General features: G+C 50.7%; 1 protein-coding gene across 3 annotated transcripts in view; it reads right to left on the bottom strand.

Moving 5' to 3' along the window:
* The window catches only part of RBM19 (RNA binding motif protein 19), a 134,308-nt gene extending 115,114 nt beyond the window's left edge, over positions 1-19,194 (bottom strand). For all 3 annotated transcript variants that reach the window (XM_035017059.1, XM_035017060.1, XM_035017062.1), the window contains exons 1-11: positions 19,050-19,194; positions 15,392-15,574; positions 13,542-13,667; positions 13,350-13,388; positions 12,866-13,058; positions 11,430-11,698; positions 9,720-9,800; positions 4,746-4,824; positions 2,544-2,615; positions 1,680-1,883; positions 297-427 (exon numbers count right to left, since the gene is read on the bottom strand). In XM_035017059.1, coding sequence (XP_034872950.1) covers positions 297-427; positions 1,680-1,883; positions 2,544-2,615; positions 4,746-4,824; positions 9,720-9,800; positions 11,430-11,698; positions 12,866-13,058; positions 13,350-13,388; positions 13,542-13,667; positions 15,392-15,574; positions 19,050-19,085 — 1,413 coding nt within the window. In that variant the 5' untranslated portion in view covers positions 19,086-19,194. The remainder of the gene's footprint in view (positions 1-296; positions 428-1,679; positions 1,884-2,543; positions 2,616-4,745; positions 4,825-9,719; positions 9,801-11,429; positions 11,699-12,865; positions 13,059-13,349; positions 13,389-13,541; positions 13,668-15,391; positions 15,575-19,049) is intronic.
* Positions 19,195-23,772: the final 4,578 nt, after the last annotated feature.

Genomic DNA, 23,772 nt, shown 5'->3' on the forward strand with positions numbered 1-23,772 from the left:
ACACGACCAGTCCAAACTCTCCTTCCTTATTTCTCTCCCAAACAGTATTTCTGGGGACACAAAGCATATGTGTTCACTTGACAGATAGTTTTCGAGCCTCCATGGTGTGCCAGGTGCTGTCCTAGGTGCTGAAGGGCCCTGCCCCCAGGGAGCTCCCCTCTACAGGCTCCTGCGAGGCAGAGGCTTCCCACACCGTCTGCGTTTTCTTAGAAATGTAGGTGCTCGTGCGTGTGGGCCCACAGATCCTTTCCCCATCACCTGAGCCCAGCCGCCACCCGCCAGCCTGGAGCAGTCACCTGGAACACCTGCCCGTCCACTTCCGCGTAGGCCCTCACGGCGTGCTCAGGGAACATGAAGGTGACAAAGGCAAAGCCCTTGGGTTTCTTGGTCAGGCTGTCGATGGGGTAATGAAGCTCAGACAGAGGACCTGAGGACAGGACAGGTGTCAGCATCCTGGGGGCTGGGGCTGGGCCTGAGTGCTGGGCACCCAGCTCTTCTGGGTGGGTCACAGCCGCGGTTGCCATGAGACCACCTCAGAGGTCAAGAGTGGCCTTTCACAATCCTTTACGTGTCTACCCTAGAAGTACAAGTGCCTGGCCTGGATCCTGCCTCCAACACCTACCACATGTGTGGCCGGGGGCAAACCACTAGCCTCCACGTGTCTCAGTCTCTCATCTGTCAAGTGGCATCCTAAGAATGCCAAGCTCATAGGGCGGCTGTCAGCAGGCCCATAAATGCATCAATACTCGTGTAGCGTACTGAACCGCGCCTGCTCCAAAGTTAGTGCCCCAGAGGGGTGTGCTGGGTCCAAGTACAGCCCTTCTGAAGCGGCTTCCGCTCTCAACACCAGGGGGTGTCCACGCCCCCCTCGGTCTTTGTCTTCCCCCACGGAAACCTGGAGGCCACGGCTCATCCCCCAGCCTGGGCAGCCCGGCCCTGTTGTGCAAACCAGTGGCCGCGGGCTGGGAGGTCACATGAAGGTGCCTGCTGGCAGAGTCCTACCCAGGGCCTCCCTGCCCGCACGACCCGCAGCTGGCCTCCAAACAGCAGTGAGGGATCCCAAAGCATCCAGACCTTGCCCTCCATCTCAAACCCTAACTTCCTTCCCTTCAACAGCCATGCCCTTACAAACACACAGCCCTGCGGGCCAAGTTGAACCTCAGGCCTTCCTATTTTCGCCTGAGAAATAGCAGCAGAAGCAGTGACCATGACAAACGTGACCCTACCACATCCACTTGGGACACTCGGTTTGGAGAGCAAGGCCTCAGACAGTGGAGCTCAGACTGAGAAGCCCTGTCGCGTTCCTGCCCCCAGTGACTGGACTTCACACTCTGAGCAGCAAGAGTTCGGACAGCAAGGGCTGGCTCAGCAGAATGTTTCCAAATCTCGACAGCTCTGAGTTTAGACAGTGAGAGCAAGGAGACAATGGGTTCAGACAGCACGCGACACCTGTCACACGACCTTTGGCTGGGAGCCCTGCTAAACCCCTACGTCCATGACGTGTGAGCGCTCGCAGCAGCTCAGGGGTCATCAGCCCCGTCTACAGATGACAGAAGGGAGACAAGAGTGGGAAGCCATTTGCCCGTGGTCAGGAGCTGACAGGAGGCGGGCCGTGCTCAAACCCAGGCCGTCTGCTCGCGCACCACGTGCTACGGGGCAGTGGGAGGTGGCGCCCGTACCGAACTTGGAGAAGAGCTGCTCCAGGTCCTCCTCGGTGCTGGTGTAGGGCAGGTTTCGTATGAAGAGCCTCCCGGAGTCGGCCACATCCTCCTCCTCCTCGTTCTCCCCGAGGGTCCGGCCTTGCCAGGACTTGGCACTGCTCTTCAGGGGCCCCTTGGCCGCAGGGATGTTTTTTTCCCTGAATACCTCAATGTAGCGCCCGCCTGCAGGACGAGAGGAGTCAGGGCTCCGGGGCAGGCCCGGAACTAGCCGGCGACTCCTGCGTGGTGATCCGGACTCTCCCTGTGGCCTCCCAGACGCCACAGCCAAGGCGAGAGTGTTGGCACCGGCTGTTACCGGGGTGGCGGTCTGGGCCAGGGAAGGGCCCTCTCCCTGAATCTCCCTCATCCTACACATCCGGCTTCAACCCCTGGCCACCCCAGGCCACCATGCTGCATCCTCTACCAGGGCATACTCCCTGGCTCTGCCTGGGCAAAGGTGTCACAGGACAGAAAACCCTGGAGGACTGCCCCGTACTGTTGATGAACAGCCCCTGCCCCATCCCACAAAGCCGGAGTTTGCCCCCCACCCCTCCCCTCCCCAGGTTTTGCTCCAATGTCACCTTCTCAGTGAGGCCCAAGTGAAGGCAATCCTGTTTAAAATGCACCTGCTCCAATCCCGGCCCATCTGATGACTGTCTCTCCCTGCTCGACGTCCGCTTACTCTTACCTCCAGGAGGGCAGAGGTTTTGGTGTATTCTGCTCACTGCTGTATCCACAGTGACTAGACCAGTGTCGGGCACACAGCAGACCCTCCATCAAAACGTATGGAGTAAACGAATGAGCGAACAAAGCTCTGCAACCAGGCAGAGGCTGGTTCCTTACCCATGTATTCCCTGTTGCATTTCAGAGCTTGCTTGACTTCCTCTTCGCTGCTGAAGTCCACAAAGATGTACCCTGAGAAGGGACAGTGACAAAGGGAGACTCTGCAGATGCGGGTGGGAATCACAGAGGAACACCCACACTGTGCTGGCTGTTTGGGGGAATCTGAGCAGAAAGTGGGGGAAAACCCCTATGTTTGTCAAGTCTCCAAAATACAGGCGGACTCTCACCGAACCCCTGGCCAAACCTCTCCTTGCGGGCAGTGCTGAGACCCTGCGGGCTGGTTTCCAGACGAAGGTGCCAGACCACAGGAGGCAGGAACACAGGAGGCTTTCAGCTCCCTTCCGGCCTCACCCCATCTGAACCAGGGCCCACTCTGTAGCCTCCTCTGGAGGAGACGTGCCGAGGCGGAAGTGTTGTGACCAGCTTAGCACCCGAGTGGCTACCTCCACAAGGACTCTGTCGCTTGCCCCGTGCACACAAACAAGCATGCGGGACTGTTTCCTGGAGCACGGGAGGCGTCACATCCTCCACCTCACAGGGCCTCAACCCCATGAACAGCAGAGCATCACGACTAAGAGGTAGCAGTGCTGTAACCTGGTCCGAAGCCCACAGGTCCGGGGCTCTATCACAAGGCTCTTTATTCCCTCCTAGGATTCCTCCTTCCTCTCTGTTCCCAAAGGCAGGCACCTCATCTATCCCCATAAACGTCCTCCATCCCCTTCCTTCCCCCTCTGCCACACCCCAGTCCAGCCCACTGCCGATCCTTCCTTGGATGACTGCAAACGCCCCACCCAGCCCACCTGTACCTCGTGGGCCTGGCCCCAGGACCCTTCTGTCACCAGCCAGGGACTGTTCTATATTCAATTGTGGCCTCCCCATGCTTTAGCCCCTGCTGCGCTCCTGCACCCAGGCTGGAGTCCATGGTCATTAGTGAGCTCCCCGGCCTAGGGGCCAGGTCCTGCCTCCTCACCAGCTCTTCTGAGGGGACATTCTATCTCTCCTCAAAAGCATTATGCTCATACGCCAGTTGCCTCCAGCTCCCGGGCCCCCAGTACACTTTTCTCTCAGCCCTGACAGCTCCGATATGCTCCTTCCTGCTCCCTCTGGCCAACCCCTGCTCGCCCTGTGGTCTCCAAAGTGCCCTGAAAGCAGGGGTGCCCCCTCCACCACCACTATTAATAGCAGCTCTCAGGGAGTGTGCAGTTGACATTCAGCATAGTTTAAACGCCGTGTGTGTTAACTCACTGAATCCTCACAACATCACGAGCTAGGACCGCCCCACTGCGCAGGTGAGGAGAGAGAGGCTAAGTCTCTCATCCAGGGTCACAGGGCCTGTAAGCGGCTGAGCTGGGATCTGAGCCCAGAAAGGCGCTCGTCACCCCCTCCTTTACTGCACTCGGTAAGTGTGCAAGGAGACAAAGCTGGCTGGCCGAACAGAGCTGCCTGGTAAGCAGGGCTTCACGCTCAGAGAGCTGGGGAGGAAATGCCGACAATCAAAGGCGACAAGACCACCCCTAAAGCAGGAGCCCTTTCTTCCCCAGATGCCAGCCCCCCACAGTTCCCAACCCCTCTGCCCCTGAGGGAGTCTTCTTGCCAAGGACACCCCGCCTGCCCAGTGCTGCCTGGCCTGCCCCAGCCGGAGGCCCTCAGGGTGGCTCTCCGAGGGGCACCGATTCTGCTGCTCTGAGTCCTGCAGCCTCCGAGCCTGGCCAGCAAGTAGGCAGAGGCAGGCTTCCAGCTCTCCACGCTCGGACCCTTCCTACCAGCATGTCCCCCACCCCTCTGAAGCCTGGGGAGGGGGCTGGCCACCCAGAGCGGGGAAGGCGGGGGAGAGGGCAGCGCCGGGGCAACACCACACATCCTCGGCAACTCAGAGTGCTGCCCGTCAGCAGAGCTGCTCGTGGACTTGGCCGAGCAAAGCCCTGGGACCAGGGACATGTGTTTAAACGGAACAGGTGAGCCCGCAAGCACAAGCGTAGGCTGAGGGTGGGGTGGGGGGTGGGGCTGGCAGGGGCAGGCTACATACTAGGCCACCACCCGACGCAGACCCTTGTCCCGAGCGCCTCAACCCTTCCACTGAACGGGGGACACTAAGAGCGAACACAACAGCTACCCTGAAAACATCCCCCCGAGGCAGCTGCCCCAACCTTCCATCTCTGCCCTCTGTCTCCCCAAACCCACCCCGCACAGCCCAGGCCTTACCTGTTTTGTTCCCGTGAGCATTTCTCACTATCCGAATGGCCACTGGTCTCAGGGGCGCCAGGAATTCCATAACGTTCTTCTGCAAGAAGAAAAGTTTTCCCTCCTTTATCAACCCGATAATAGAAGTGCAACCCAATAAAGAAACGTGGGCCAAATTTCCGAATTCAGAAAGGTCCCCACAACGTTTCACCTTTCAGTTTCTCCCTCACCACTAAACACAGAGCTTCTCTCCATCATGAAATACAACTACCTTAGATAAGCTTCGAACAAAAAATCAGAGGAGTGAAAAATATAGAGCTATATATAAAATAGTAACATCCCAAATGGCATCTTCCAGCATTGTTTCTGATCTCTTTTTCCTAAGGACCTTTTTATATATATTTGGGCTTAACTCTGGTTTTTGTCATTTCTCATGAATGCATGAATATTTGTCCATGTCACTTCACAAAGGTGAGACACAGCAATTTAAAGTGCTGTTGTAGATGGTCCCTGATTTTCTGAACTCCTTCTCTCTTTTGGACATAAGGGTGACTTAAGCACATTATTTTTTAAAAATGCACAAGCATGCAGATATATATGATGTTAGGGAATGCTGAAAAGCACAAAGAAGAAAACAAAAAAGGCCCCTAATTCCAATGCCCAGCTCACTCTTGTTGGCTTTTTATTAAAAATGAAAGTAGGGGATGCCTTCTCATCTGCGTCCGGGTGTGAGGCCTTTAGGGAAGCTTAGAATGTCCAGGCAACTGTAGAAATGAAAGCACTACACAATGAATGGAAGAAGTCCAATAAAGCTGTGGATTTTTCCTGTTCCTACCTCCACTAAAAAAAAAAAAAAAAAAGTCAAAAATATCAAATTCTCCCAAAATCACTTTTTCCTCATTTTTATGTGCCTACTGAGAAGTGTACGACATAGAGTGTGTCTTCTTCTGGAAAAAAGAAATTCGCCTATCCACACTCTTCCCTACGTTGCGTTTTTTACTTGATGGTACAGCCTGGGGATTCCGTATCAGGACATTCTTTCTCATGGTGCCTTATACTGTCCTGTTCCAATGCACTATACTTGACTTAACCGGAGTTAACCTCGAGTTTTTCAGTCTAGGTACTATGGGAATTCCGGGCCTGATAACTCTGTTGTGAGCGGCTGTCCTGTGCATTGTAGGATGTCTGACAGCATCTCTACCCTCTACCCCCTGGACGCCAGGGGCACCTCTCCCCAGCTGCAACCATCAAAAACATCTCCAGATATTACCAAGTGTCCCCTAGAGGGGGCAAACCATCCCCAGCTGAGACCCACCAACTTAACCACTTCTCTAACGATAAGTTGTAAAGGTTGTTTAGTGCTTTTTGCCTTTATAAATGACACGACATAAATTGATACATTGTTATAAATAAAACAGTAATACAAGAGCAGTGAACATTCTTGCACTGAAATCTTGGTATATTTGGTTCACTCGCCTACAGAGCAAATTCCTAGCATTATAATTACTCGGTCAAATGTATGGATATTCTTAATTTTGACTGACACTTCCAAATTGTCCTCTAAAAGGCTTCCCTGCACACTTCTACCAACCGTGGCTGAGAGCATTATTGAACTTTAAAAATTTTTGCAAAACGTAATCTTCCAGTTTTGAGCTGTATTTAACTATGAGTGAACTCAAGCATCCTTACTGGCCATATGCATTCTTTTCCTTAGAAGACCTCCTACCCTTTGTCGATTTTCCTATCAGGTCACAGGTCCCAATATCGAATGATCTTTGTAAATTAAAGAAACCAGATTCTGCCTGTTGTTTGCTTACAAACGTCTGCTGTCTTTTGACTTTATGACATTTGTTGTCTTATAGAAGTTTTAACTGCTGTGTCATCAATTAATCCATCTTTTTCCTTACAGCCACTGAGTTCTGCAAACAGCTCAGAGAGGCCTGTTTCATGCTAATATTATAAGTAAATTCACCAATGCTTTCTCCTGTAATTTTTATAGTTTTTTTTAAAGCTTTTGATACATCTGAAACTTACCTTGCTATAAGGAGTAAGGCAAGGATCCATCTTTTTTTCTCTCTTCAAAAAGGTTAACTGGTTGTTCCATTATTACTTATGGAAAAATCTCTCTTCTCTTCATTGATGAGATACCCCCCAAGACCCTCAGTTAAATATGATACAAACTGGAGTTATTTCTGGATTCTATTCTATTCCATCAACCTGTCCACAGCTTTGCCTGAACCAGACTGTCTTAGTTGCTATTGCTTCAAACATGTTTCAGTATCTTGTAGGGAAAGGGTCTATTCTTGCAGGATATTCCCCAATGTTCTCTGACACTGCCCCCTAAGCTATAACTGAGCTTATTCATTTATTCATGATTAAGGAAAAATTAGCATCTTTACAGGCTAAAAATGTATGGCTTTCCATTTATGTAAGTATTCTTTTTTTTTTTTTTAATTTTATTTATTTATTTGAGAGAGAGAATGAGATAGAGAGAGCATGAGAGGGGGAAGGGTCAGAGGGAGAAGGAGACTCCCCGCTGAGCAGGGAGCCCGATGCGGGACTCGATCCCGGGACTCCAGGATCATGACCTGAGCCGAAGGCAGTCGCTCAACCAACTGAGCCACCCAGATGCCCCTATGTAAGTATTCTTTTAAATCCCTCACTGGAGTTTAATGTTTTCTCTATAAAACTTTTATGAGAGTATCTATAAAGTCTCCACACACACACACACACACACACACAATATTCACCAGACTATCTAGAGATAGGTTTTCTTTCTGTTTTATATACAAACCTTTTCTTCTATTACATTTTGTTTTTGTTCATGGAGAAGAAAAAAGTGACCATTTTTTATGAATTAATTTTGCAAAAAGCCATCTAGTGTTTCCTTATTTATTTATTTTTTAATTAAAGCATGATTTTCTGCATGTTTGGTATTGAAACTAAAGTGTGGCACATTGAAACAGTAGAATATAATGCATCATGAAAAAGAATGTCCTGATATGGAAGATCCCCAGGATGTACCATCAAGTAAAAAATGCAATGTACGGAAGAGTGTGGATAGATGAATTTTTTTTTTCCACAAGGACTCTACCAGCTAACTCAGATAATCTAGTGTGACCCACATGCGGATTGCATAGATGAACTTTGATAAGCTTAATTTTTAAAAATTAGTAAATATACAGACTATCAAGAAAGATGAACACTTCAAGAGAAAAAAAAGGGCAAAGATGGGGCTGGGCACTTTGTAAAGGAGATGTACATTGATTTACAAATGTGAAAGAGTGATCGACCCCACCAATAATTTAAAATATAAATTAAAATGAGATGTCATTTTTGCCTGTCATCTTGATACAGATGAACACCCAGCGTCCACAGAAGTGGGCACGTTCATACTCCGCTGAAGGGAGTATAAATCAGCAATGCTTCCAGAGGGCAACTGACATTCTGTATCAAAGCCTTGAAAATGTCCATGCGTGTGCTTGCATGAAATATTTATCTGGAGTAAGGGTTGGCAAACCGTGGCCCACAGGTCATATTGCCCACGGCCTGCTTTTGTTTGATCTGCGAGCTAAGAATGGTTTCTACATTTTTAAAGGGTTATTTTAAAAAAGAGAAGAAATGTGCTCCAGACACCATATGGCCCCCAAAGCCTAAAATCTGTGCTATCTGACCTTTACAGAAAAAAAAAAAATCTGCTTACCTCTGGTCTCAAGGAATGCTGACTGCATTATTATTAACAGCAAAAGATTGGAAACAACCCCCAGGCTCCACCTTAGGGGACTGGGTGAGTGTATCACAATGTGTCCAGAGTAAGAAAAACATACAACATGAACAATGATGTTGTAGCAGAAGATTCAATATTCAAAGATATTTTTCACATATTGTGGTAATGGAGAAAAAAAGTTTCAAAACAGTTCTTACTGTAGGAATGCCTTATAAAACTGGAAGGCAGAGGTCAATGTTTACATACATTGACCTGTATATATAAAAGTATCTAAGAAGATATGCTCAGAATTCATTAGTGGTTGTCACTGAGTGGGATATAGGGGGTGTGTGTGTGTGTGTGTGTTTTTAAGGTTGCCCCACCCTGTCTGGGACAGTCAGTAATTACACCTGTAGGAAGGAGACCTATGTCCTGGCACCCTATCTGGTTAGCACTCTTCCCACTCTCAACTCAGCTGGAGGACATTTAATATGGTCATCTTAGTTACAGGTAACATCACTTCTCTTTACTTAGCTACTTTAAAAAAATTTCCTATGCTGAACTTCCATTACCTTCACAAGGAAGTAAATTAAAAATTTCTCTGCTGTGTAAACCCAGAGTCAGCAAACTACAGTATGTGGGCCAAATGTGGCCCGTGGCCTGTTTTTGTCAATAAAGTTTTATTGGCACACAACCGTGCCTGTCTGTGTACCTACTGTCTAGGGCTGCCACAGTGCTACAACCAGGGTTGAGTAGTCACAACAGAGTCCATATTGATCACAAAGCCCTACGTATTTACCAGCTCATCCTTTAAAAAAATTTTTCTTTTTTTTGAGAGAGAAAGAGAAAGAGCATGGTGGGTAAGGGGCTGGGAAGGGCAGGGAAGGAGAGAGAGAATCTCAAGCGGATTCCATGCTGAGCGTGGAGCCCAACACAGGGCTTGATCTCACGACTCAGATCACGACCAGAGCTGATACCAAGAGTTGGGACGCCTAACCAACTGAGCCACACAGGCACCCCTAAAAATTTTTAACAGAGAGTGTTTGCCACTCCTAACGTACAGGACCAGGGAGTGAAACCAGTCTTTCTTGGTCTCTGTAGAGTCATCTCTGTTTCCTGACCCTGACGTTGCCTGAGATCTTACTTTGCCTTTCTGATCCCAATTCCTTCCAGATCAAGTCCTCAACGATCCTAAAGTCCCCATGCAGCAGAGCCTCCCGGCATCCTCATCCCTGCCTCCTCTTCTCCCGGGGTCTCTCTCCTTGCCCTTGTTGCATTGTTGGTCATACCTCCGTGACACTGAATGGGGCTCCCCGCAGCTTCACAGTGTAGGGGGTGGTGGGTTCCTTCTGGTTTGCCGGTTTGTCTGCCTGCATGATGGTGAAGAAACAGAAATGGCCCCAGTGAGTTCCTTGGTACAGCTGCAGGAGGAGGCAGGGCCAGACATCTCAGTGAGGCACCTGCGGCCAGGGGAAGCCGGGGAATGCTGAGCAGCATCATGCCTGCCATGGTGTGCAGTCTGGCTGGAGGCGGAGGTAAGGGTGTGCTAACAGGGGCTTCAGGCTACAAGGAGGGGCAGGGAGCCCTGGATGCAGCCTTGAGATATCCTGACATTCGCTACCGTGGATTTAGGGCTTAATTCTGGGCCAGACACTCGTCCAAAGCACTTTGTAAATGCTGCTATCCTACTGAATCTTCAAAACAACCTTAGAGGATTATGGGTTCAGGATCTTCTTTGTAATTCTGAATCTAAATAGCCCTGGAAAGAAAGATCTAAATTTTCTAGAATTCCTTTGGCAACAAAAGTTGCTCTGACTTGAAGTCACTGGCCATCAAAATCTGCTCTGAGCTGATGTGAGGCAATATACCGTCTGCCTTTACCCCTTGTAGGCTGAGTGGTCGTTCCTGGTTTCACTGCAGAAACAGACATGAACAGACATGTGCCTGATTATGCGGTGCTGCCCCAGAGCCCACAGGGGGTGCCACAGCGCACGAGGCATCGAGGTATCTTCCTGAACTCGGAAACCGTGAGCGCCAGCGTATGCTTAGGCACAGGGGTTTCGGAAACCGGCCACAGAGGCCACTGCCATGCTGAGCGTCATCTTAGATGGGGGGCAGCACCTCACCCCAGGCCCCATGGCTCCTCTGTGTCAGAGCTGGGATTTGAACCCAGAGCTCTCTGACTTCGCCATACTCGACTACCTCTCTGGAATATACACTTTTAGGAGAAAAGGACAGGGTATGGGCATGAGAAGGGGCCGTAAGTCAAGGAGTGAGGAGGACGAGGAAAGAGCAAAGAGGGCGATGATGTTTGGAGCCTTGAAGAGGGCCGGGTGGGAAAGAGGGAGGTGAGGGAATAGGGACCCAAACACGACCTGCCCTGTCTCCAAGCAGAGGATGCCCGGGCGGGAGACAGCGTGCCTGTCCCCGAAGGGAGCACACACATCTCTAATGGAGACTTCAGAGCCCAGCGGGTCCGGGTCGAGTCCTGACCTCAGCACTTCCCAGCCGTGACCTTGGGCAAGTCACTTCCCTTCACGGGGCCTCAGGTTCCTCCCCTGTAAAATGGGACAAGAATCCCTGCACACCCCCACTCCCTGGAAGGCTGTCCTAAGATTTAATGACAAATAACAAAGCAGCCATTCTACCCAGCACGAGGAAGCACTCAGTTAATTCCCTCTACTACCGTCCATCGTGGCTCACACCTGCCTACCCTGTTACTAACACAAAGCAGCACACGCTCCTGCCCCTCGTGCAGCTCGGTCACCCCCCCGTGGCTCTGCAAGGCAGACTCAGAGGGGAGAGGTGCTTGCCCAAGGTCACACAGCACGCACATGGCAGGGCTGAGAGCTGAAGGCAGGTCGCTGGGCTGCAGAGCTCTGTCTTTCCCTTCTGACACACTCTTGCTAGCAAAGCGGCCGCAGGGACCGTGGGTGAGGATAAGGGCAGCTGCTCCCCCCATGCCCCCCAAGCACCAGCACGCACCCCCATGCACACACCTCAGCTTTGGCCGCCCCCGGTGTCTCGTTCCCGGACGGGGCGCCCTGCTCCGGGCCGGCCCCCGGCCTCCCTCTGTCCTGATGGGCGGGCGCAGGGCCGGGGGCCTCCTCCTCGGCCCCACTCCCGTCCCCACAGCTCACAGCTTCATCTTCACTCTCCTCCTCTTCCGAGGACAATGGCGCCTCGGACTTCACCATCTTGGATTTCAGGTAATCCATGTCCGACAGCTCCCTCTGCACGGCTGCCCTGGGTTCGAGGCCCTCCTCCTCTGCAAAAACGGGAGGCTAAGAGTCAGGGATGGTCGTGGGCAAAGCAGAGGCCTGGAATGGCAGAGGGCACAGCAGGGCAGAGCCACCGAGCAGCCCCGGTGGGTCGTCTGATATGTAACGTTCAACAGGGTGTACCTGTGGGGAGTTGTGGCATTTCACACACCACAAGTCCAGAGAGCTACGTGGCTCCCTGCGTGGCTCCCCGCACCGGCCTTGCCCTTGTCAATCTGCTCTTTCAACTGCGGCCTGTGTGATCATGTTGAGAGTACAGACAGGATGGTCACTCCTTGCCTATGACCTTCCGGTGGTTTCCAGATGCTTGTAGGACACCCACGCTCCTCGTCAGGCTGGCATGAGCTGACTGGCTTCTCCCCCAGCTCTACCTCCTCCTCTGCAGCCACCCCGAACCACGTAGGCCCCCTCAAACACCTATGCTTCCCTTTCCCCCGTGCCCCCGCCACGCTCTTCCCTCTGCCTGCGACGCCCCCTTCCTATCCCCTTCTCTGCTGTATCCCACCCACTCCCGAGGAGTCCTCCAGACCCCAGTTTTGCCCAGAAACTTTACCAGGCATAAAATTCACATTCAATCTATTCTCTCGCCTTTGAGCAAAATCGATGCCTGACCCACAACCAGCACAGTGACCTCTCTGGACTGCAAACACTCCCGTTCCCATCTGCCCCCACGCTATGCTGTGAGCCCCTTCTGAGGACAGAGGCCCCCTCCCTCCCCGCCTGCAGGCCTCTACTCGAGGGCCCCCTCCCTGGAGGCCTTCCCCGGGAGCTCTCCTACTCCCCTTCCCTGCTTTCTCACTGTGGCGCTCCTCTTTAGATATCGTCCTTAACTGGGGACTTAATTTTGCATTGTTTCTTTCCCCCGACTAGAATGACAGCTCCACGCGAGCGGGATTCTTCTATCTTTTGCTGCTATATCCTCAATGCCCAAAGAAGTGCCTGGCATTCAGCAGGTGCTCAATAAACATTTGACTGACTGTAACCAGGATGGGTCAGGGCAGATCTTGGGTGGAATAATCACCCCCAGAGAGGACAGTGTCTCTCACGTCGCCTCCCGTGCCTGGCACCGAGGGGCCCCAGGTGACGGCCGCCCAGGCCGGGACACACAAAGGGCTGTGCACTCTGGCAGGGAGGGTGCGCATGGATGCCCTCACCTTCTGGGTCCTCACCAGCACCCTCCTCGTCGCTCTCCTGCCCGGAGTCGGAGTCGAAGTTCAGGTAGTCACTGGCGGCCCTGCTCTTCCCTTTCGAGGGTTCGGCGTCCAGGGCGTCATTGGCCCATGTGGCTGTCTGCGTCCGCTTCTGGTGCACGGACAGGAACTCCTGGAACTCGGTGTCCTCCTTCAGCTGGTGGCCCCAGGGAGGCGGGGAGAGAAGGCTCAGCCAGGGCACACCATCCTGACAAACCCACCCCCCCGTGAGAGTATCCCTGAGCTCATGTCTCCTGGTCTCTAGAGGACCCCTGGGATCAGCTGGTTGCACTCATCATCAGCCAAGGAGACTAAGAAGCCACAGAGGCGCGGCAGGGGGACAAGAGGCCCAGCTCTGCCTGCCGGCGCTGCAAGCCCTCAGAGCCTGCCACAGCCCTTCCAGCGCCGTCCTGGGTACCCTCCCTCTTGGCCCACAGGACACACTCACCTTCTCCAGTTCACTTGATACCTTTTTCGTCTTGTCATCCTGCGAACAGAAGGCACAGATGGTGAGAGGAGACAGACACGTTGCCTAGGGAGGGTCCGCCTTCTGGAACCATCTGCCCTGCCCACCCCCCCCTCCCCGGGGTGACCGCCTTGCTGACACGTGGGGTGCAGGTGGGAGTGACCTTCTACGCACTTTCTTGGGTTCTGTGGGGACGGAGTCTTTGTCTTTTGAAGGATTCTTAGCCTGGTTTATTTGCTGAGCGTGTCTGCTCCAGGCTCGGGGCTTTGTTGGGTCCCCAAACGACTTGCAGAACTCCACCTGCATGGGAGAGAGAGGGTGATGGGGGCACTTGCCGCCAGCCCAGCCCGGGTGCTACCCCTCAGCACCTGGGAGCCAGGCTTTCTAAAAAGGCAGCTGCCACTTACGAGCTGAGCCAGTTAAAGCAAATTACAATTGACCCTTGAACAACACAGAGTTAGGGGCACTGACCCTTGTGTAATGGAAAGTCTGTGTGTAACTCTCCACTGCCCCCCAAACCTAACTATTAATAGCCTCCTGCTGACCAGAAGCCCTACCGAGAGCAGTTGATTAACACGTATTTTGTACGTCATATGTATGATGCACTGTATTCTTACAATAAAATGAACTAGGGAAAAAGAACGTATTAAGAAAATCGTAAGAAACAATACATTTAGGATACTGTACTGTGTTCACGGAAAAAATCTGTGTATAGGCGGGCCTGCACAGTTCAAATTCCTACTGTCCAGGGGTCAGGCCTCTGCTTTCTCCTCCCTGAAGTCATTCCAGTTGCTACACTTAGCAACCAATTCCACCCACCAGGCAGTCTGAGTGCTCTGCGAGCAGGACGACCCTGAGCCTCCAAAACAGTGGGGTTGGGGGGGACCACCACCCTTCCCACTTCCCAGATTGGCAAAGTGAAGCTGCTTGTCCCAATCCAGGGAGAAGGTAACAGAGTGGGGACAGGAACTCGGGGGGTCTGGCTCTACAGCCCTAGTTCTTAGCCACCCAGCCCCCAGGCTGGCCGACATGGGGTCTGGCATGAGGCAAGATGAAGCTAACGGCTCCCGAAATCACTGTTACTATTGCGGAGCGAGCTCGCTGGCCCCAGAACGGCTCCGGGGTGATGAGAGAGGCGGGTGGCCACTCGGAAGCCCAGATGTGCTCAGTGTCAGGCCTGAGCTGACACGTCTCCCACCAACACACTCCTGAGATGGGCTGCACTTCCTGCCACACTTGGGGGCGCCTGAGCCGTCTCTACCCCTGGGGGGAGGGGGGGCTGTCCCCCTGCCACACCCCTTTCTACGGACTTTGAAAATAATTCTGCTGTTTCTGTAGCAATGGTATGCGCTCAGTGTATAAAACTCAAATCAACAACTTACAAGGAAAGTGAAAAAAAAAAAAATGTTTTTACCCCAATTCCTATCACCCAGAGAGAGAAACTAATGTTTTGGTAAAATAGCTCTATGTTTCACATACACAGAGACTAAGAAATATGGTTCTGTATGAATGGAGTCATGTGATAAATACTTGTCTAACATCTGGTTTTCTCTTCTCAACCAAGCGTTAAGGATGTTTGACTGAGTCATTAAATGTACACGAGTGACACAAACAGGACCTCGTCCTTCGGGAAGCTCTCCCGACACCTCCGGGGCCAGGACGTGGGCCTCCTCTGTTCTCCAGCAGTCCCTGGAGCTTCCCCATCACAGTCCTGACAACACCGGGTGACAGCAGCCTAGTCACCTGCCGGCCCCAGGAGGACAGGGCCAGGGGCACCACGTTTCTCTAAATCCCCAGCACGTCGTGGGTGCTCCCCTGGTGTCTGAACGAGTGCTTGTCCAAGTGTGTTGAGGGCCCAGTACTGACTTCACCTGTGAGCTTTCCGACCTGCGTATCCTTGGGTCCCACCCCAGCCCCACACTGAGTCAGAAACTGAACAAGCTCTCCAGGGGATTCGGATACAGACTGGCTCCGGACTGGATCAAGGTGTGTCTGTTTCCACAGGCGGGCAGAAACCAACTCACCGTGATCCGGGATGTGTCGATAAAACTCTTGTTGAAATGGTTCAGGGCCACCCGGGCCTCTTCCTCCGACTTGAAGCCAATGAAGCCAAACTTACGGAACTTGCCATCTTTGGTGAACTTCAGGCTGCAGTCCGTCAGGGTGCCAAAGGAGGCAAAGAGCTGCCTGAAACGCTCCTCCTTCATCTACGACAGAAGGGGCGCAGTGAGGGAGGAGCAGGGGAGCCCTCAGAGCCAAGGGGACAGAAACGGGCTGGAAACCCCAGGCCCCGGGATTCCCCAAGCGCAAACTCAGACAAGGCTAGGGCAGAGTGTGCTCTGCAGTGGGACCTGGCCCCAGCTCCGGCTCAGACACGGACTAGCTTGCTTCGTGGACGGGGAAATCAAGACTCAGGATGGCTGCAATGAAATCGTCCTACTCTATGGGCTGTTCGAAGGATAAGGAGACCTACTATGTAAGGAGGCCAGCACCGTGGCTCCTCCACAGTGAATACCTGATAATGTCAGAATAAACACATGAACGAATGAATGTGGTAAGTTACACGTGTTTGCTCACTGTGGTAGAGAGAATACTGAAGTACCCCAAAAGACGACCACATTTGAATCCCTGGGACCTGTGAGCCTGTGACTGCACGTGGCCAAAGGCATTTCACAGATGTGATTACATGAAGGATCTTGAGATGGGGAAGTTATCCTGGATCGTCTGGGCAGATCCAATGTCCAGTCCCACTATATAAGCGAAATAGAAGGGTCAGGGCCAGAAAAAGGCAATGTGATGGTGGAGACAGAAAAGAGACTGCAAGATGCCATGCTGCTGGCTCTGATCCTTCAGGACGTGGCCAAAAGCCAAGAAGCACAGGCAGCCTCGAGAAACTTACAAAAGGCAAGGAAACAGATTCTCTCCTAGAGTCTCCAAAAGGCAGGCAGCCCTGCCAACACCTTGATTTTAGGATTTCTGCCCTCCAAAACTGTAAGATAATAATGTGTATTGTTTAAGCCCCTAAGTTTGAGGTAATTTCTTACAGTGTGGAAACTGGCTCCTGGCATCCCCCCATCCTCATTCCAGCCAGACTACGTGCACACCTCAGTGAGTATTCGAAGCTGTTACTGGGAGATGTGTATGTGGGTAGTAGTTGGGACACCAAGAATGCCACAAATAGCCAAAACAAGGTCTGAAATTCAAGACACTAGAGACCCTGGCAGCCCCATAGGAAGGAAAAACATGCTTTCTGCGGCAGGTTTTTAATAACTCTGATCATTAAAATCTCGTATCACCCTATGAGTTAGGAATTATTATCCACATTTTATGGAGAAGAAAATGAAGCTCATCCAGGATAAATGATCTACAGAATCAAGATCTGTAACTCAGCTCAGATACATAAAAGGCAGTGACTTCATCTTCCCCATTACATGGGAGCAACCACATTCAAGTCTGACCCCATCATTCCTCTGTTAAGAACCTCTTGGTGACTTTCTAATGCCAGAGGCTCAAGAATAAGCAGCTAGGGTAAAATGCAAGATTCTCCATGATCTGGCTTGACCCACCCCTTCAGCACCATCTCTTGTCAAAGTCCTTGCAGCCTTCCCTGCTTCTCACCTCTGAGGTTTTACTAGTTGTCTCCTTTGGGTGAAATCTTTCCAGCAGGCCCGGGCTAACGCCTCCTCATTCTCAGTTCAATCAACTCCCCCAGGAAGCCTCTCCTGGACTCCTCAGGTGGGTCAGGTAACCGAGCCCTCTGTGCTCACACAGCACTGGGTCATGCTTCAATCCCTGCCCCTTACATCACAGTGATCTGGTGTCCAAGTCCTCTGCTAGACTGTAAATGCTGTAAAGGTGGGAGCTCAGTCTTATCCCCCACTGTCTACAAGGTCAGCAACATAATGAGTACTCACTACTAAATACATGTTGGAAAAGAGTTAAGAAAAGTGCATGCTAGCATGCAAAGAGAGACAGTAGGCTGTAGGGGTCAGGAATGCAAATTCTAGAAGCAGACTGTTCAATTCAGTCCCTGCTCTATGAATTACCAGTTGTGCGTGACCTCAGGCAAGTCACTTCCCCCTTGCTGCAGTTCAGTTTCTTCACCTTTAAAATGGACACAATAATGGAACCTACCTTGTAGGGTTCTGCTGCAGATTAAATGAGTTACTTTACCAAAAGCAACGGGTACAGTGCCTGATACATAGTAAGCTCTCAAAATGTTAGCTGCTACTACTATTGTTTTTTTCATCAATTCTTTCATTCACCAGAGAAGACAAGCAATGGTAAGAGAGTCAGTCCAATGAGGAAAGAAGCCCAATGAGATGGAAGTGGGAGGGGAAGACAGGGTAGCCACGCTAAAATCCTCATCCATCAAAGTGAGGCCTCAAAAGACACTGCCTAAAGCAGGTGGATGGATCAATATGTATTTTGAAAGTTTACTCTTTGGGGTAAATAATGGAAGAATTAAAAATAATAATATAACAGATAGGAAGGGAAGAACAGATGATCGGGGTTCCTCATCTTTCATGGGGGAGGGTCAGCACAGTCACTGGGGTAAATAGACCAAGAAATGGAGGAGAAAGCACACCATTTAGACATGGAGTAATACCTATGAGGAGTCCTAAAAACAAACCACTGAAGATGATTACTCCTGGAGAGAGACAGAGGGTAGGATGGAGCAAACGACTTTGCTTCTCATTTCATACACCACCGTACCGTTTGAATTCTTTTTTTTTTTTTTTTTGGTAGTGCCTGAATTCTTAAAATCCTGTCATAGCTCTCCCACAACCCACTGAAGGGAGAGAAAAGTTAAAAAACCACTATAAAGCAGAAAGAGCTTTGTGTTATCACTCCTTCTAAAGAGAAGCTCCTGAGGAGTTAAGAGTCAAGAGTACAGAAGATCTCTCATCCCATCCAAAGGGCACGTTTTGTATTTTGGGAATGAGCTTACTGGCCACACCAATGGTGTGGGAGCTCTCCACCCAAACCAAAGCTCTAGTAAAACCGGTGAGGATGAACCGCGCCGGCACACTGCCTCCAGTCATCTGACACCACACACATCCAGCTACTTCTTCATTCATTCGTTCCACATGTTTTTACTGAATGCCTACCACGTGCCAGGTTCTGTGCTGGTCTCTTGGGAAACAGAGACAAGTATGACTGGGTCACCCTCCCCACTTACTGGATAAATGATTTAGAGCCCTTCACACGCACTCGGTTTTCTTAAATTATGGCCACGGGCCCTAAAGGCGGGAGTGGGGATCGAAACGCAGGTCCTCAACCTAATACTCCCCATTTGCCTCTCCAAAAGGCTCCCGAGCGGTAGAGGAATGTAAGTGCAGGGTCTGATCCAGTGACGAGTCAACAACAACAACAAACGTGCTCGTATGAGAGGGGCTGTGGGAAAGAGCATTCAGCACACGTGTGGGGTGTTGGAAGAGGCTTGTCGGGATGAAGTCAGGTACCCTCGGGCCGGCTGTGAACCCTTGATCGATCACCAGCTCCCTCTCCCAACTGTCAAATGGGGATCTGCCGAGGATCCTGACCCTTTAGGGTTTCGAATGCGCCCTGAGTCCTGCCCCAGGGCCAAAGCCCCTCAATTCTCTCCAGCCATCTCCTTCCTAGCCCCCAGCTCCTGGCTGGTCCCAATTTCAGATTCCCAAGTCCAGGCCCTGCACTCACCCCATTCGGGAGGTTTTTCACGATCAGTCGCGACATGGCGCACAGTCCCCACAGTTTCAATTCCAGCGCGGGTGGGCAGCGTCTTTCACCAACTTCCACGCTCCCGCTCTGGGGGCCGCCATCTTTGGCGAGCCGGAACAAGATCACGTGCTCCAGACGTCAGCCCGCCCCCTCCGGAAGCAGGCGTGGCCGAACCAAAGCGACCCAAGGAAATCACACCCCTCAAGGGGTGGGCCTGAGCGCTTGCCTTCTGCGCAAGCGCAGGCTGCTTGGCCCTGCCCGGAGAAACCAATGCAGCGGCGCAGGCGGCAGGGGGCGCTGGTTCCTACTGTTGGGGAGGGTTTGCATGTGCCGGGCGGGGTGTTTGAATCCTGCAAACGCTTGGAAGCCGTTTTAGCCTCCTTCTCTATTTTATTTTATTTTTTTAAAGATTTTATTTATTTGACAGAGAGGGACACAGCGAGAGAGGGAACACAAGCAGGGGGAGTGGGAGAGGGAGAAGCAGGCTTCCCGCCCAGCAGGGAGCCCGATGTGGGGCTCGATCCCAGGACCCCGGGATCATGACCTGAGCCGAAGGCAGCCGCTTAACGTCTGAGCCACCCAGGCGCCCCTCTATTTTATTTTATTATTGAGTTCTAAAACAGCCCTAAGAGGGGAGGAAGGACTAGGGATGCTTGCTTCCCTTTCAGAGATGGGGAGACGTCTCTGTTTTGCCCGCGAGTCGACTGGAACCAGAGCAAGGCAACTTGCTCAAAGGCACAGAACGGTTACCTATTAAGTAATATTATGCAGTTCTAGGTTTCCTACAGCTGCTGTGACAAATTACCAGAAATTCAGTGACTTTAAACAACAGAAATGCATTCTTTCACAGTACTGGAGGCAAGAAGCCCCAAATCAATGTCATCAGGGTTGCACTCTCCTGGTAGTCTCTAGTCCTTCCTTGCCTCATCCAGCTCCTGATGGCCCCAGGTTTCCCTTGACTCGTGACTGCATCCCTCCAGTCTCTGCCTCCTGTTAATATGCCTTCTTCCCTAGGTGTGAATCCAATCGACTTCCCTCTCCTTTCTCTTGCTGGATTTAGAGTCCATCTCAAATCATCTCAAGATCCTTAACTTTCTATCTGCAAGAACCTTTCCAACTAAGGTCACATTCTTAGGTTCCAGTGGTTAGGGCATGGGGTATATCTCTTTGGGGGACACTATTCGACCCCCCCCATGAGGATTTACTTGCTTTATAGTAGGTTACCTGGAAGATCGAATTGCACCCTCTCCACCTCTTGCAGAAAGTCCATTGGAGGAAAGCACACATACACATGTAAAATGTACCCTCACACCTAGAGTAGATGATTGAAGGGGTCACTGTGTTTCGATGTCATTCGTTTATTCAACAGATATTTATTGATATTCATGAAAGTGCTGTTTAATTAAATGACAATTAGGGGGTTGTTTTCTGCACACAGAGACCCTGGTCAGGACGGGATGGAGCAGGCTTTATAAGGCAGCTCCGGGATATTAGCCTTTTATGAGGGGGCAAGTGCAGGTTGCCCGGCCGGTCCTGGTTTCATGTACTTTTATTATTTTCATGAACTGCCTTTATTAAAATGTGCAACTAAACGTAGCCTTCCCTAAAGAAATTCACAAATCAGAAGGTCTTTCAAAGGTATTAAAAGAAATGGAATGCTCTCTGCCAGTCTGCACGTCCCAGCGCTGGGCCAGGAAAATATGGTTGCCACATGTCAGGGACGGAGGGACGGCTCCTGGGCTATGTATCCCCATGCATTTAATAAACAGCCACGTTGTAACATTATTATTAGTCTTCCTGCTCCCCTGCCTGGGCAGTTTGTCTCCTGCCTACTTTTCTCTCCCAGCAAATATAATCTGGGGGCACCTGGACACCACCAGACTGGCCTGATTACACCCAAGGATTAACAAACAATCAAGCAGGTCGGAGCCGGCTCCACCCAGGGCTGCCCTCGTGAGTACACTGGGGACCGTGCGAAGTTGAGTGTAGATCCTGGGGGAGTTCCCTTTCCAGGAGGAAAAGGCACTCTGACCCACCATGATCAGACCAAGCTTTGAAGAACGCTTCTACACAGGAAAATAACGGATACCTAAAATGCCTTCGGGCATCATCCTTTCTACTTAAAATGTCTCAACCCCCATCCCATGAACCCTGAGAAGCCCACCTTCCTTCCCAAAATTTCTTTTGGTGAATAATTAGATTTTTAAGCATAAATCAAACACACATCCAGCAACCGCCCCTCCCGCCTCCCCATCCAATCTGTTCTCCATCCTACAGGAAACCACTGTTAGGGATTTCTCATCTCGCTCTCCAGGGATGGCCAAGCTTATGGTTGTTGCCCCAGGAAAGCAGCCACAGATAAGACATACATGAATGTGTGTGGCCGTGTTCCAATAAAACTTTATTGGCGGACACAGCAATTTGAATTTCATATCATGTTCATGAGTCCCAAAATGGTATTCATCTTTTCATATTTTTTTCAGCCATTTGAAAATGTGAAAACCGTTCTTAGCTCTGAGGTCACACAGAAACGGGTGGCTGGCCAAATTTGGCCCCACAAAAATATGACAAACAAACAAACCAAATTTGGCCCAGAACATACTTTGCTGACTTGCAAGTGGAAGCGAGCATGCATAAAGAGCCTTTCCTTTTCTGCACCATGCTTTTTGCCCCTTAGAATAGACCTGAGCGATTATTTCACGTCTACAAATACTGACCTCCCAAATCCTTTTAATTTTCAAAATATCTTTTAAAAATATTTAATACACTATTTAAAATCATCTCAGGTTTATAGAAAAGTTGTGACATATTAGAGAGTCCCCGTATACCCCACGCCCAGTTTCCCCCGCGGTTAGCATGGCTGGGGTCCATTTGAACCTATATTGATACATTGTTATTAACTAAAGTCCGTGCTTTCTTTGGATTTCCTCAGTTTTTCCCCTGATGTCCTTTTTCTGTTCTGATCATTCCTGTTTCCTCCAGTGGCAGCTTTTCTAGGGATCCTGACACCTTTTAATTTAATGCAGTCCAGCAAATACTTGAGTGACTCTTGTGCTCATCATTGGGGCTACAGCAGTTAATAAAACAGGCCCTGTCCCCGTGCTCAGGGGGAAGCTGACATTGGACAACTAATTATAAGTGCAGTGAGCACTCTGAGAAGTGGGGTACAGTGCCCAGGGGATCTGATTGAGGCTGGGGAATCTAAGAAGAGCTCCTGGAAGTAACCTGAAGGGTGTGAGAGAAGGCGGGAAGGAGAGAGGACTTTCCTGCAGAGAGAACAGCCTGGAATAGCAAGTGCAAAGTCTGCAAGCAAGGAACAGCATGGCCTGGCCCTGGGGGCTGAGCATGGCAGGAGCTACAGGGAAGGTGGCGAAACCCCACGCCTCAGCCAGAGGGTGGCCCCGGGCTCCAATCCTGGCTGGCCACATACTGGTTAAGTGGTCCCCAGCAAACTGCTGATCCCTGAGCTTGTTTCCTTTCCTATAAAGTCGGGGAATGGTAGTACCCAGGGTGTGGTGAAAATATGGGATGTGTATATAAAGTGTATATAATGTGAACATTGAGCAGCAGTCCAGAGCACCTGAATGTATCTTTCCACTATAATTTAAAATACGTTTTATTGAAATAAGAGCAATCGGGCGCCTGGGTGGCTCAGTTGGTTAAGCGACTGCCTTCGGCTCAGGTCATGATCCTGGAGTCCCGGGATCGAGTCCCGCATCGGGCTCCCTGCTCGGCAGCGAGTCTGCTTCTCCCTCTGACCCTCCCCCATCTCATGCTCTCTCTCAGTCTCTCTCTCAAATAAATAAATAAAAATCTTTAAAAAAAAAAAAAAAAGAAAGAAAGAAGAGCAATCAACACCCACGTAGCCTCAGCAGGCTCACTGGGTATTAACATTCACCTCATTTGACATTCACCTCTCTCTCTGTATTCTTATTATAAAACCATTTGTAATCATCATGGCTCTTCAACCCTGAAACACTTCACATACATTTGATACATAACCACAGTGCAATCATTAAATTCAGAATGTTTAATATTGATACAATACTTTTTTTAAAGATTTTATTTATTTATTTGACAGAGAGAGCACAAGCAGGAAGAGGGAGAGGGAGAAGCAGGCTCCCCGCTGAGCAAGGAGCCGGACATGGGACTCCATCCCAGGACCCTGGGATCATGACCTGAGCTGAAATCAAGAGTCGGAGGCTCAACCACTGAGCACCCCCCAGGCGCCCCAATATTAATACAATACTTTTTTATCTAATGATGCGTATTCAAATTTCAACAAGTATCACAATCACCATTGTTTTCCTGGTCCATAATTCAGCCCAAGATTATGTGTTGCAATCCCTTGTCTTGTCACTTCAGACTCTTTTAATAGGCAAGGTTTCATCAGCCTCTCTTCATCTTTTGTGCCCCTGACGGTTTTGAATACTGCAGGCCAGTCACCTTACCGACTGTCCCTCAGGGTAGGTTAGAATGCCATTTCCCCACAGCTGGATTCAGGCAGGTGATGGGAACACTTATCAGCAGGGGAGAGGCTGTCTGCCAGGTTTCTCCTCTGTAAAGGTTCTCCTTAAGTAGATTAAGAAATCATCCATGGGTTTTTAGAAAATTTGCCAGTATTTAGAAAGGCTTAGAGGCAGTCAATTTTAGTTTATATAGCGGTACACAAGTCCCGGGCAACCGCCTTCCTAACCACTGA

Source organism: Mirounga leonina, unplaced genomic scaffold, assembly GCF_011800145.1.
Source record: "Mirounga leonina isolate KUSES-001 unplaced genomic scaffold, KU_Mleo_1.0 Mir_171, whole genome shotgun sequence".
NCBI classification, from domain to species: Eukaryota; Metazoa; Chordata; class Mammalia; order Carnivora; family Phocidae; genus Mirounga; species Mirounga leonina.